Raw genomic sequence first — 13,620 nt, 5'->3', positions numbered from 1 at the left:
ACATCCATCTTGTCTGCTGTATGCTCCAGGTCATTGTCTTGATGGAAGATAAATCTCCCAAGCCGTAGTTCTCTTGCAGACTGAATAAGATTGCCCTTCAGGATTTTCCTACATTTTATCCTCTACATCAACAAGCCTTCCAGGGCTGTTTGCAAAGAAGCAACCCCACGGCATGATGCTACCACCACCGTGATTCTAAGTGGAGTTTGTAGTGTTTCATGCCTGCCAAACATAGCATCTTGTCTGATGGCCAAATAGCACCAATTTTAGTCTCATCAGACCACAGATCTCCCACATGCTTTTTGGCAAACTCTAGTCAAGATTCAATATGAGATTTCTACATCAATGTCTATCCGTGCCACTCTCCTAGAAAGCTTTGACTGGTGAAGAACCCGAGCAAGAGTTGTTGTATGCAGAGTCTCTCCATCTCAGCTGCTGACGCTTATAACTCCTTTAGAGTAGTCATAGGTGTCCTGGTGGCCTCTTTCACTAGTCTCCTTCTTGCACGGTCAGTCAGTTTGTGAGGACAGCCTGATCTAGGCAGATTTACACATGTGACATATTCCTTCCGTTTCTTGATAACGGATTTATATGAACTCCTGGGGATGTTTAGTTCCTTGGACTTTATTTTTGTATCCATCCCCTGACCTATACTTTTCATGAACCTTTTCTCTGAGTTGCTTGGAGTGTTTTTTTTGTCTTCATGGTGTAATGGTAGCCAGGAATATTTATCAACCAGTGACTGGACCTTCCAGACACAGGTGTCTTTATACTACAATCACTCAAGACACATTCATTGCACTCAGGTGATCCTCATTTCATAAACTGTGAGACTACTAGCACCAAATGCCTGGATATCATAGTTATGGCATTATTGGCAGTAAAAGTAACAGTTCAGACGCTGGCCCAACCTCCATTGGCGATGGAAATGGAAAAATGTCCAATAGATGTCAAGATTAAACAGTTTGGACCAAAGTGATCTACTAACAGAGTGGCACTGCCCTTGCTTGAACCAGTATAAAAAATGGAAGGACTATGACTTTGATTAAATTAGAAACTGTGAGGAAAGCCTCTGAATTACAACCCCACATTGTAGGCTGATTTTATTTTACAGGAAATTTGCTTGATTGCTTTATGACACAAACAGGAAGAGGTTATTGTTAACATAGATAATCAAGAGGCTAAGAGGCAGAATGGAAAATTAGTTTTATCCTCTTCAGTTGAACCAAGGTAATGTGAGCTGCAAACTTACATAACCATGCCTCTCAGTCTTGCACAACATGAACTCACACCTCATCTCTTAACATGGTTGATAAATTATATGGGCTTAAATAGCAGCCATTGTGTAATACTCAGTGTAATCATTCTATGGTATAGCTCCAGTGTGATTCACCTCAGACTGTTTGTCGTTGTTGGGTTTGAAGCAGCGGATGAAGAAGGGCTCGCAGGCAGACAGGGCCTTCATCAAGGAGTCCAGAGACTGACGGAACTGACCGCTCAGCGTCGGCACTTGCTTTCGACCCTCAGTCTTTGCCTGAATGGGTAACAGAGGAGAGAAATATCAAGATGCAAAGTCAGCACAACGGTGAAAACTGTAACTCCAGTGCCACTATCAAAGCATATCCCATGTATACTCAACAAAATGTCGTCAATTTGAGCTTTTAAAATCATGAACTCTTGTTTTGTGTACAAGACAAGTTGAGGTCAGTTAAGTACGGCAGAAACAAAGTTATCTCCTGATCTCCAGAGTGGCAGTAATACTAAATGACAACCGATAAGACAAGATAAGATTAATCTCAAGTCAGAGTAAACATCCATGAAAAGTTTGAAGAAAATCCCTCGGAGTGGTCTTAGGATATAACGAATTCACAAGCAAGGGATGCACATAATACCCATAACCAAGACCTCTGACCCTTCAGCTCCCAAATCTAATCAGTTCATAAATGAGTGAGGATGGAAATTTATGCACATTTAGAGAAAATGCATGGAAGAATTCTTGAGATTATGCATTCACAAGAATGGCCAAGACATACTTCTGAGTTCCTTGGCGTGTAACCAATGTCAAACGATCAGAAGATAAAGGATTAGTTCTCTGTAGCACCACTTTGTCAGTAGTGGCACACATTCCCTCCACTTAATCTTAGTGCTGATTGCCCACCCTGGTGCTTTTTCTTTCTCTTTCTGCTTTCAGCAGATTCAGGTTCAAAATATAGGCGTATGTTTTGTATTTCAAAACTTTTGTACTTTCTTGCACTATTGATTATAAAAACAACAGAAAATGTATTGGTTAAGCCTCTGAAACAGATGTTTCATGATGACAAGAGGAGACACAGATTACAAAAGACTGAATAACTTTTGAGCAGCACATCGTAGCCACTTACTTTTTTCCCTCTGAAAGAAGGCCGTTGTGCCATTCTAATGAGGCTATCCACGTATTTGTAGCTCTTATAGAAGCGTATCTAGTGAGCCTGGATCCTGGGTGACTTTCTGGGGTGTTTAAAGCATTAATCAATACCAGTAACTCCAATATTGAACGTCTTTTAATCCATTTTTTTAATCATCTCTTGATTGTTTCTGCTAATGCTATGCACCATTTTGTATCCCACAATGCATTATGATGGGCTGACAACAAATGGCAGGCTGCTCCATCATTGTGTCATGCTTTTTCAAGCTGCACATGTCTTTACACTTGGGTGCTGAAAGAGATGGCTCATAGGATATAGCTCATAAGTGAATGAAAGAGAGACAGAGAGCCTGTGATATGGCCATCTATGTCACTACGGACAGGAACTGCTATGAATAATTGCATTATTAAAGTTAACACAGAGACATGCAAGGACTTTTTTGTAAAAATGTGAATGTTTTGAAGATTTTTTTGGTCATAGAATGATTATTTTTTCATGTTTTGGTGCCCAGGAAATGGAAGAACAAGTTTGTGCAAAAAAAGTTGTAATCATTATTGTTTACTGTGTGTCACACATAAAATCTTTGAGTTTTAATTTCCATTAAGGTTTTTCTTTTATCCTTCAAGTCCCATAACTTTCTTAAAACCAAGTAACATTATTGCACTTATTCTTAAAGGCCAGGTTTTTGTGAAAAAAAGGATGTGCAGAGCTTGATTGTGCACCCCAGCGTTTATCTTTCACAAATTTTTTGAGGCAACAAGTCCAGGCGAGATAAAATGGGTGAAAAAATAGCTTAGGGCTTAGTGGGTTATAACACGAGTCATTGAAAGTGTAGTCAGTGAACAAGAAAAGAAAAAAGCACAGAAAAAGAACACTGTGACAACCCCACTATGAAAACTGCCATTTACAGTACAAAAAATATATATATAATTTTCTTCCAATTCCTTTTCTTTGTTAATCATTTTTGCAACAGAGTTCCTCTTCATATGTGTGAACCAATTTCATAATGAACCAGATTCTGATTGTAAATGTTGATTAGGTTGTGTTTACATACCCGTAGTGAGCTCTTGGGTGTCATGATGATCTTCTTGTTGTTACTGATCTTCACTCCATTTACTGAAACATCAGACTCGAATATCTGACGAAGGAGCTTGTTGTCTGAGACATCAATCATCTTGATTATGTCAGGACTGATGGCATCTCGGTTCTTTTCCAGGAACCCTGAACAGAAAAAAAACATTACAGCAGCAGGCTTTCAGTTTGTGGCTCCAAATGTTTACGGGGTTTGTTTCCTACCATTGGAGTCGTAATAAACCACGCCTGCAAAGTGGTGAATCCCAAAGTCTGTGTCATGTTGACTTTTTGATGCAATGTAGGTGTTGTTCTTGCTGTGCTGCTGGTTCATCTTGTTCAGCAGTGTGATGTCTGTGCCCTGTAAGCCACAAAACACACAGATATTTGACTTAGCTGTCAGCTTTTCCATCTAATGTATGTACAAAGAAATCAGCCAATTATAGCACCTTTGGAAACTGGCTTTCTTCATCAATCAGTGCTAGCAGGTTACAGGGCTTTCCAGCCAGGAGGTCCAGGATTTTCTCATTATCACTGAACTTGATGTTATTCCACACGATGTCCTCCTTCATGTACTCCTTCTGCTCCAGCTTGAAAATGTGGGCCACAAAGAACTGCTGCAGCTTCTCGTTTGCAAAGTTAATGCACAGCTGCTCAAAGCTGTGAAACGACAGGGAAATATTTATCAGATTCTAGATACTGACTTGTAATGAGTCTTTACGAAATGTAAATATATATACAAACCTGTTTTTGTAGAAGTTCTCAAAGCCAAAGATGTCAAGCAGGCCAATGGACAAGAAAGAGGATTTGGAGCTTTTTTTCAGTTTGTTATAGATAACACTGTTGATTTTTTCAACGATCCAGATGAAAAGCTTGTTGTAGATTGCCTAAAGGGAAACAACAACAGCATTTACATTGAATTTCTTGAACATACATGAGGGCCACATCAAGTACTGATTAAAACAATTATTTACATAAATGGCCACTTGTTTTAATCTCTGGATATCAAGAGCTATGTCCATAAAAAGTTCTCACATTGTAGTCTTTACTTGTATTTCAAGCACTTATTCTCTTGCCTAAATCTGGTACCAAGTCATGGTAGTGTGTTCTCTGCACTCTGCCAAACCTGGGGTCCGGCTTTCTACAGCTGAGAGGCAGGAGAGATTCAGATGCATATTTTTTTGACAGTTACCTACAGTGGAGAAATATCATGGATTTTGAATGGCTGACAAAAAGTAAATTACATTTCAGTCTAGTTTTAGTCATCTTGATGAAAACTAAACTTACTTTTAGTCAGTTTTAGTCATCAAAGGTCTATTTTTGGTTAGTCTTAGTCTCGTTTTTGTCATGGAAAAAAAGGCTGCTGACGAACATTTTTAGCCATAGTTTTAGTCTACGAAATTAACACTGACCTGAAGAAGTCTCAATTGTTTTTTTTTTCTTATCCCATGTGCTACTGGCATCTTTTAAAGGCATTTCCCTGAATTATTTAGGCTTACAGTACCGAGATGGCTTTAATTCATGTGTTGTCTCTGTTTTTTAATTGACTCAAGTAAGTGCACTAGAGTATGTCGCTACTAAAGTGCAAAAATAATATCCATGGTACGAATCATTTTGATTCTGCTCCAGAAATGTCCCTCCTTTTGATGATCTGGGTGGCTCATTATTGGTCTAAATTGATGGTGGAGGGTGGGAAGAAAAATGTGCATTTTTACAGCAGAAATATGCATGTCTACTAACCTGACACGCCAGATGGATTTGTTTTACACAATCATCTGGAAAACCTTCAATACTAAGCGCCTGGGAAAGGGCAGAGGATTTGAAAGACTCGGAGTTGGATTGGATGAACGTTCTGTCTGTCACATCTTTATGGGCCAATCAGAGCAATAAAACACGTGACGTACCCACGACCGAGGTGCGTGTGTGCAGCTACTGAGGAATAATGTGAATCATGGCAACTATAGACATGTCAGTACACAACTTTTGTCGTTGAACAGTCACTCACTGCTGTTCTTTGTTCTTCTATTAATGAAGAAATGTCATCAAGTTCTGATAAAACTGGCGCTTTAGCAGCATCCACACTAATGTCTTCCGCCAAAATTCCACCGGCCTCTTGTTGCTGTTTGCTTATGTCACAACTCAGCCACGCCTGAAAGTACTGCCCCTTGCTGATTGGTCCTGTCACTTTCTAACCGGGCCCAAACAGTTCAGATGGGAGCTTTGCAAGATGGATTCGCCAGTGAGAAACAAGTAAACGGGCGTATCAATCTGCTTTTCAAGGTTATGTTTTACACAGTCTCTGCAATAAAAGGTGGGAAGCACCTCATGCTGTATGAAAGTCAAACACTTCCTTATCGAAAGAAAAGGTAAACAAGCTTACTATAGTAAAGGTCCTTCTATCAGAGGCCAGGACGTAATAAGGAAACGCTCAGATTTACCATCGCTCAGTAAATTTGATTACCTTGACGAAGGCGTCCCTGCAGTCAGAGGCCTGCTCGGAGTTCAGAGGTTTGGTCACTCTCTCTCTGTTTGTCTTGAATGAACGATGGGTCAGACTCGTTGACAGGGATGACTTCTCAACCTGCAGATAAAAATGTGGATGTTTAATTTATTTCGTTTTGTGTATAATTTCAATAAAAATGAGAGCAATGAGAAGCTGTTTACCTCCAGCAGTGACGCTGTGATGCTGAAGTGCTCAGACTTGCTGACATCACTGGTTTCCAGGTTGTTTTGTGTGTTTGCTGGTGGAACAAAGACATCAAATAAGACAAAAACATCAACAAAAATAATTCACTGAATGAGATATTTTTACTTACTACAGATGATGCAAACCTAAATTTTTGCTTTCATATCTTGAAATAACAAACTTGCTAGGTTAACGTCACTGAATTAAATGTAATTTAATATTTCTTTAGCAATCACACAAATATTTTTGCTTTGTTTTGAATATTTGCAATGCTACAGTTGTTTCATCATTTTAAATTACCCCCTTTGTCTTTTATTTTCAATTTCCTAGATATTTCATATGAAGCTTTGTTGAAATTCAGAGATAAAATAAATATCACCAATTTAAAATTGCCACATTTGCATCAATCAATATTTGTTTGTATAGTTCAAATTCATACCCAAAATTATCTCAAGAAATGTTATAAAGAGGTGCATGCACTCACCCTCAAAGCAAACGTTTCCCAGGTGTAAAATAGCCGCCAGTAGATTGAAGATTTGCAAGCACTGGCTTTCTGTAAAGTTCAAGATTTTCATTGCAGAACGGATACGTGTGTAGTCTTTAGCATCATCCCTGCCTGCACACACGATACAGCTGCCCTACACCACATGAGAGAAAAGGGATTATTTATGGCAAACACTATAGAAATAAATCACTGCATATAAATGACAAAATGAGATGCAGGAAGCTCTTAAAATACCTTAGAAAGGAATCTATACTCCTCAGCTTTTCCAAGGTTCAGAGTTTTCTTCTCCTCCTCTGTGACTCCTGCTAGCAGACAGTAAAACACGTGGTAGTTCCTCTCCTCGAGGGCCTGAGAAGATGGAAAAAATAACTGTTAAAGCGACAAAAAGATCAGGTGAAGGTGTTCATCATTATTCTTTATTCTGCTCTATCTACAGTGCTTTAATCAAGATTAGGTTAACTGTTTATTCAGCCAGCCCTGCCACTGATAGTGCATGATTTCATGGCTGTTAAAAACAGATCCTCCCTTTAAGAGTGATAAGACTGAGTTTAGTTTGTGTTGCTAAGCTCTGTTACCTGATGGCAGACACGAGACTTCTCCAGCAGATACTGCTCCACCCGAGCTCCTTCAATCACTCCCTCCTGACTGAAGAAGATCTCCAGATATTTCCCAAAGCGACTGGAGTTATCGTTGCGGATGGTTTTGGCATTTCCAAATGCTGTAGGGGAAAGAAAATAACATTTGAAATCCTTTTAACCCCTTATTCTGCATGTATGTGCACCATGAATGAGTGGAGGATGTGAAAGCCAAAAGAGACTATAATGGCTAAAAATGAATCTGTGGCTTGGATTTTGTGAAACGGCTAATCTAGAGCTGGAGGATCTCAAATACAACCTGAATTTTCTGATACCAAATTGCTACTTTAGAGTTAAAGGCTTAACTATTGTCTGTTCAAGAGGATTGAAAAATAGAAGGAAATATATTCAGAAAATTAATAACTAATCAAATGAAACAACTTGTGTCACTGCACAACAGTGGATTGATCTAATCGGTGTCTACATCACAAAATATGCAAGGTTTTTCAGTTTATTTCAGAGAATGTCTTTTTTCTTCTGTCCCTTCTTTCTGATTTTCCCTTTCATTTAATAAGAAGTGTGCAATATGCAGTATTTACTATAAAACTAGAGGACAGCAAGGATAATGAAATCATTGCACACCAGTTTTGATCCCATTAAATATTTATATCATGTATTCTACCTGTTTGCAGACTGATTTTCTGAGATTAATCAATAAGTTAACAATATGCCCTCAGTCTCTCCTACTCTTATTCCTGTCTGTTGATGTGCAACCTTTCCTGTGTGATATAAATTAGAGCTGCAGGGACATCTAAATTTTCAGTCACAATTAATTACAGAATTTATGTAGGTTACTGTGATAAATCTTTTTGCTGCAACTTCAAATTTCAACTCTTTTCATTTAGTTTCCTTTCCCAATTTTTAACATTTTGATTTTTGTACTGTTTTACACTTACGGTGCATTTAATTTACCTTGGAAGTCAGATGTCAGAGCTGGGAATGGCATCACAGCCGAGTTAAAAGCATGTCAGTTATTACGAGTCAGTAACTCGGAGGACTGAAGTTGCTCCAAGTTTTCCGAGTTGAAATGCGGAGTTCAGGGGGCATTTGTGAAAAATTTTCAGACTAAATAACTTCAAATGTCCGAGTTTCAAAACTGAATAGAAGACACCATAAAGGTAACTGACTTTCTTTCTGGATAAACACCTGCTTTTATTTCGAAAGAAAATAAGGAACATTTGGTAGATGGATGATTATATCATGAACAAAACAACAGAAAAATGAACTTTTTTTTCATTGAAAAGAAAATAAGGGAGTAAATAAAGTTAAATGTTTGATATCACAAGGTGTAGATGATTTTTGACTCATCCACTGAGATGTCAGTGACTTCTTTTAAAAGTGAAATGAGACGTTAAGGAGCAGTGGTGGACCTATTTTACATCACTGTGACTGCAGGGTGATGCTGCAGAGGCTTAACCAAAGTGTGCTGAAAAAGCTAATACAGCAGTTTTAAGAAATTAATGCACCAATTTTGGACCTTAATTCATCACAATTAATGCATTAATGCCTGTGGCCCTAAAACAAATTAATGCCAGTGTTAGCTTGTAAAAGTTCTGATGCTGCTCAGATGCATGTTTTTCCATTTTGTTCACTACAATTATAACTGAATCTATGTGAAATGAAATCTTACTCATATTACTGATTTTTGCAACTGACAGCTGTGATTGACTAATTAATAAGAAAGCCTGTACATTTTTAATCAATTGACAGCATACCTATGAAACAGCACCCCTGGTACGGTGTCCCTAGCAGCAGGTTTTGGAGCTGCCTCTGAGGTCTGTCTGTGCCACTGCCACACAGTTAAATTAATTCCTGTTTAATTGCGCTGCATTTTCTCTTAACCTTTTCTGTACCTGACTTAACAGCAGAGTAAATGAGGGTTGAACTCTCAGTTTAATGTTTGGTATGAACTGTGGGGAAGTGTTGTAGATGTCGTACCCTCCAGTATTGGGTTAGACTCCAGGATCTGCTCTTCAATCTGTCGTTCAGAGAGTTCTCCACTGACTGCTGCCAAGTACTGAAGGATCAGCTTTGTGCTCTCTGTCTTCCCTGCTCCTGATTCCCCACTGAGAGGAAAGAGGAAATGAATGAGAATTTTAAAGTTAATCAGTTACATTATCATCAGTTAAAATATGACATGACAAATAAAATTCTGTTTTCACCACCTGATAATGCAGCACTGGTTCTTGAGGCGGCGCTTCATGTTACTGTAGCAAGTTTCAGCGATGCCAAAGATGTGTGGAGGAAGTTCTCCAAGCTTTCTACCTTGATACAATTTTACCTGAAGAATAAATTCATAAAATTACTTTGAGGAAGAGAATCCATTTTACTCCAGAAAATAGTTAACTATTAAGAGGAATAAAACGTGGATAGTAACTGTTGTGTCTGCCTCACCTGCTCAGCTGAATACATGGGATAATCCTGGTAAGGGTTTACCGCTACCAGTACTGAGCCTGTGTAGGTCTAAGAATCAGGAGAAAAAAATAGCATTAAGTTTAAACAAGTTAAAAAAATCTCACTGAAGTCATTCAGTGTGTTGTTTCTGTGCTGGATCTAAAAAGCTCTGATCAACTGGATAACACATAAACACACCAGAAACCTTTTGATCATGAATTGTGTAATCAGTCTCTAAAATGTCTGCAGTCAACCCAATATTATAGATTTAAAGCAAATTTGACTATTCCAAAGCTTCAACAGCACAAAAATGTTGAAAAAGACAAGTTGAGGGTGCTGGTTTAGCTCAGTTGGTAGAGCAGGTGCCCATATACGGAGGCTATAGTGCTCACGCGCTGGTAGAGTGACCGACTCCCGGTCTTGCATGTTTGGTGCGTGACTTCCCCATTCTCTTGTCCCATATTTCCTGCCTCTCTTCCCAATCAAATAATGGCAACAAGCCCCAAAAAATATTCTAAAATAGCGATACAAGTTGGTTGGACCCTCTGCGTAGCTTCTAGCTGTCCGTACAGTGTACACAACATTATTGAACAAACAATGGGAAGGAGCCCTGAGAGGGGCTCTCACTAACCTCTTATTGGAATTTCTTTGAAGAGGACATGATTTACAAGATTTAAAATTTATTCTGATGAAGACCAGACAAACTGAAACCAAGTAAATATAGAAAAGTTCAGCATGTCTGCAATATTTCTTGGTCAAAAAAAAGAGACATGCAGGAAGGGAGTGAATTCTCCTTGGTAAGACTGCCATTACATCCAGAAAAACAGTGAAAAAACTCAAATCTTTGCGAGTGTATTTATATTTTACTATACCCTCTGCCATCACAGCACTAATCCAACAGAATGTGAATGACACCTGATTGTCTTCATTTATTAGGAATTCATTGCTGGAAGTGAATGCTACGTGTTTTTTTTTTTGTGTCCTGTGATCGTTCTTCTTGTAATGCGTTCTTATACCTGTATGCACAGAATCTGTGAAAATGAACCTCCCAGAAGGGACAATAAACTAACTAACTAACTAAATCCAACTTCTGGTCCACAATCCCTCAAGGTATAATTTAAAAAAAAATCCATATTAACCTCTCAAGACATAAAAGACATCAGTAAAATAAAGCCTGAATTGTGAATGGTAATAAAATATGTGAAGCCATCAAACAAAATGTGCCTTGAAATGAGATGTCTATGAAAGTACATCATCTAAAATATTACACAAAGCACAATCACATTAGTCAACACTGCTGTTTTCAAATGGAACTTGTTAAGTTGTGAAGTCATTAAGGATAAGCTAAGCCTTCAAGTGGTAACCATATGGGAAGCACTGACACCAAAACACACAGAGCAACAAGTGACAAAACAACAAAGGTGAATTTGGTGATTCACACTTGCCATGGCAGGGTTCCTCCATGCTTTTTAAAATCAAATGTAAGACTTTTAAAAACCTTTATAAGACCAGAACTAACTAATTAACTCCACCTTTTGCACAGTTAACAGTCAAAAATGAAAGGCATGTGCGATTTATGGGTTCACTTGGCCAGGACTGAATTTTCTGATTTATTGAACTGTTTATGAAATGTAAAATGGCAAAGCACAGATATGTTCTTTTGACCATAAACACTCAAATTTGATGATCTGTGGCACATTTAATGCTCCTATTCTATCAATATGGCATATGGTGATATTCACGATCACATATTTTTGCAGGTGTGCTGAGTTGATTCTAAACAGTTTATTTATCAGAAAGCAAAAAATGTTTTTGTCAGGGAAGACCTGTTAAAATAAGGGTGGCTGCAAGGATTTTGCAGGGATTTAAGTGGGCCACCTGGTAGCCCATGAGTGTTTCAGGACATTTAGAACATGCAAATTTAAGTCCCCTGAATTATAGAGAATATTTATGCAGCAGTTTATGGAAGATGATGATTAAAATCATTTAAGATTGGCTAGAAAACAAAGATTGGATAAGGACATGTCTTAGTCAAAGTGCCTCCTAAAATCTAAGATCTCAATGTTAAAAAAATGACTGTACAGATTTAAATTTCAAATGTGTAATTTAAGACAATTTAAGACTATTCAGGGTTGTGCAGGACCCTGGCTAAAAACTGTAGTCCATAGGCACCAACACTTCTTAAAACATGATCAAACATGATCAAACTGTTGAATTAGACCTCTCAGAAATATGATGTCATGAATACCATACAGGGGGTGTTATAATCTTTTTTTGTTAGCACGATAGTTATGACCCTATTTGAAGGTGACATACCTCACAGGATTGGCATAAAAAAACCTGCTGGAGTAAATGATCACATCTTCAGAAGAAATTAGGATCGTGAATGAAATTTTTTTAAACCAATGTAGTCGTGGCAAAACATTTTGCTGGATGTCAGTGCTAAAAAAGATAATGTAGCTCAATCCAGATACAATACTTTCAGATATTACAGTCACCAGGCAAATCAAATCAGTTCATCTTGACCATAAGCATATGGAGTGAAAACTCTTTTAAAAGCTCAGTAAATTCAGCTGAGTGGTAGGTTGTTGTGTGTGGCCTTACGTAGATTTGGCCTCGTTTGTGACGGAGCAGCAGGTTTCTGAGCAGGCCGGCCTCGTTCATGTCTCCCAGTTTGATCATGTCTTCCACACCCTCCACTGATGTTGGGTGCATGATCTTGAGAGATGCCTCCAGCTCCGGAGACAGACTCTGCTCCTGGGAGAGCAGACAGTAAAAAGAAAATACAGTTATTTTTATGTAGGATATTTTGTTTTATGTGCTTTTCCTCACAGCACACATTTTATCTGAACTTTGCCTTTATATTTTAGCCAACAAAGGGTGTTTACCTTTCCCTCATCGTCCACCAGTAACCGCTGGCCTGACGGTGTGACTTTCACCTTAGCTCCAATTGGGACCCCGATGTCGGAGTCCACCCAAACCCACTCCCCCTGAAAATACAGACCACAAATTAAATCATGTGTTAATTAACAGCAAACTTTGCTTTGTGTTTGTCCTTCATTATCTCTTTAACTATTTCCTTGTCTGACTTACTGCTGGGAAATGTAACAATAAATCCAGGAAACACCATCTCAAAATCCCAATTAAAACACTTTACAAAATGTATCAGTAAAATCAACATTCATAAATCCATTCTACATGTTAAGAGATTTGGTTTAGTCTTACCTTTCTCAACATCACCGGTTTCTCACTGTCCTATTCCCTGAACAAAGACATCAAAAAGAGGGCCTGTTTTCAGCAAAGGCAAGAAACTCCATCATAACATGTTAAAACAGGGTTTTCTCTTTACTGTATTATTTAGAGGCCACAACTGTGCTCATAGTGTCTAGTTTTGTGTATCCATATGGCAGTATAAAAAAAGATACAACTCACTTAACGATCCGTTTATCTTCATTAATCCCACTCTGTCAAACGGCTGTGGAACTGCTGTTTGTCTTGACGCCCTCTGTAATCTGTCTCAGCAAAGAAGGAGGAAACACAGCTCTCCTACGACTGACACACCGGTTTTATGGCACTTTGACTTTGAACCGGGTGTAATGGAAGAAGAAAAGAAACCAGTCTCTTACACAGAGGTCTTTATCTGTCCTGTCATGGAGGGGTCATCATTACAGCCATGTTGCCCCATTTTTAATTCTTTTCTGCTGGGAGAGTCCTGAACAGCAATTATATTCCAGAGAAGTTTTTAAAAAAACGGTTCAGAAATGTATGTGATAAGACAGGCATCCAGTAAGTGTTGTTATGAATTTATGTGCGGCCTTTGGACTCTGGTTGTGTAAATCATAGATGACACTGCTGGGCATCTCTGTCTGTGACTGCAATAAAGATAAATGACAAGATTTAACCATCAATCTTTTACATCCAAGA

At 38.5% G+C, this 13,620-nt stretch overlaps 1 protein-coding gene across 1 annotated transcript in view; it reads right to left on the bottom strand.

Moving 5' to 3' along the window:
* The window catches only part of LOC121519559 (unconventional myosin-VIIa-like), a 46,477-nt gene extending 33,244 nt beyond the window's left edge, over positions 1-13,233 (bottom strand). Inside the window, exons 1-17 of the mRNA XM_041802306.1 lie at positions 13,129-13,233; positions 12,922-12,958; positions 12,585-12,686; positions 12,301-12,453; positions 9,697-9,765; positions 9,468-9,583; positions 9,241-9,368; positions 7,243-7,385; positions 6,902-7,015; positions 6,647-6,800; positions 6,141-6,217; positions 5,938-6,057; positions 4,221-4,363; positions 3,926-4,136; positions 3,702-3,837; positions 3,460-3,626; positions 1,394-1,534 (exon numbers count right to left, since the gene is read on the bottom strand). Of these exons, the coding sequence (XP_041658240.1) occupies positions 1,394-1,534; positions 3,460-3,626; positions 3,702-3,837; positions 3,926-4,136; positions 4,221-4,363; positions 5,938-6,057; positions 6,141-6,217; positions 6,647-6,800; positions 6,902-7,015; positions 7,243-7,385; positions 9,241-9,368; positions 9,468-9,583; positions 9,697-9,765; positions 12,301-12,453; positions 12,585-12,686; positions 12,922-12,933 (1,986 nt within the window). The 5' untranslated portion in view covers positions 12,934-12,958; positions 13,129-13,233. The remainder of the gene's footprint in view (positions 1-1,393; positions 1,535-3,459; positions 3,627-3,701; positions 3,838-3,925; positions 4,137-4,220; positions 4,364-5,937; positions 6,058-6,140; positions 6,218-6,646; positions 6,801-6,901; positions 7,016-7,242; positions 7,386-9,240; positions 9,369-9,467; positions 9,584-9,696; positions 9,766-12,300; positions 12,454-12,584; positions 12,687-12,921; positions 12,959-13,128) is intronic.
* Positions 13,234-13,620: the final 387 nt, after the last annotated feature.

This window comes from Cheilinus undulatus, linkage group 13 (genome assembly GCF_018320785.1).
Source record: "Cheilinus undulatus linkage group 13, ASM1832078v1, whole genome shotgun sequence".
Classification (NCBI taxonomy): Eukaryota; Metazoa; Chordata; class Actinopteri; order Labriformes; family Labridae; genus Cheilinus; species Cheilinus undulatus.
This window is presented reverse-complemented; position numbering and strand designations above follow the sequence as displayed.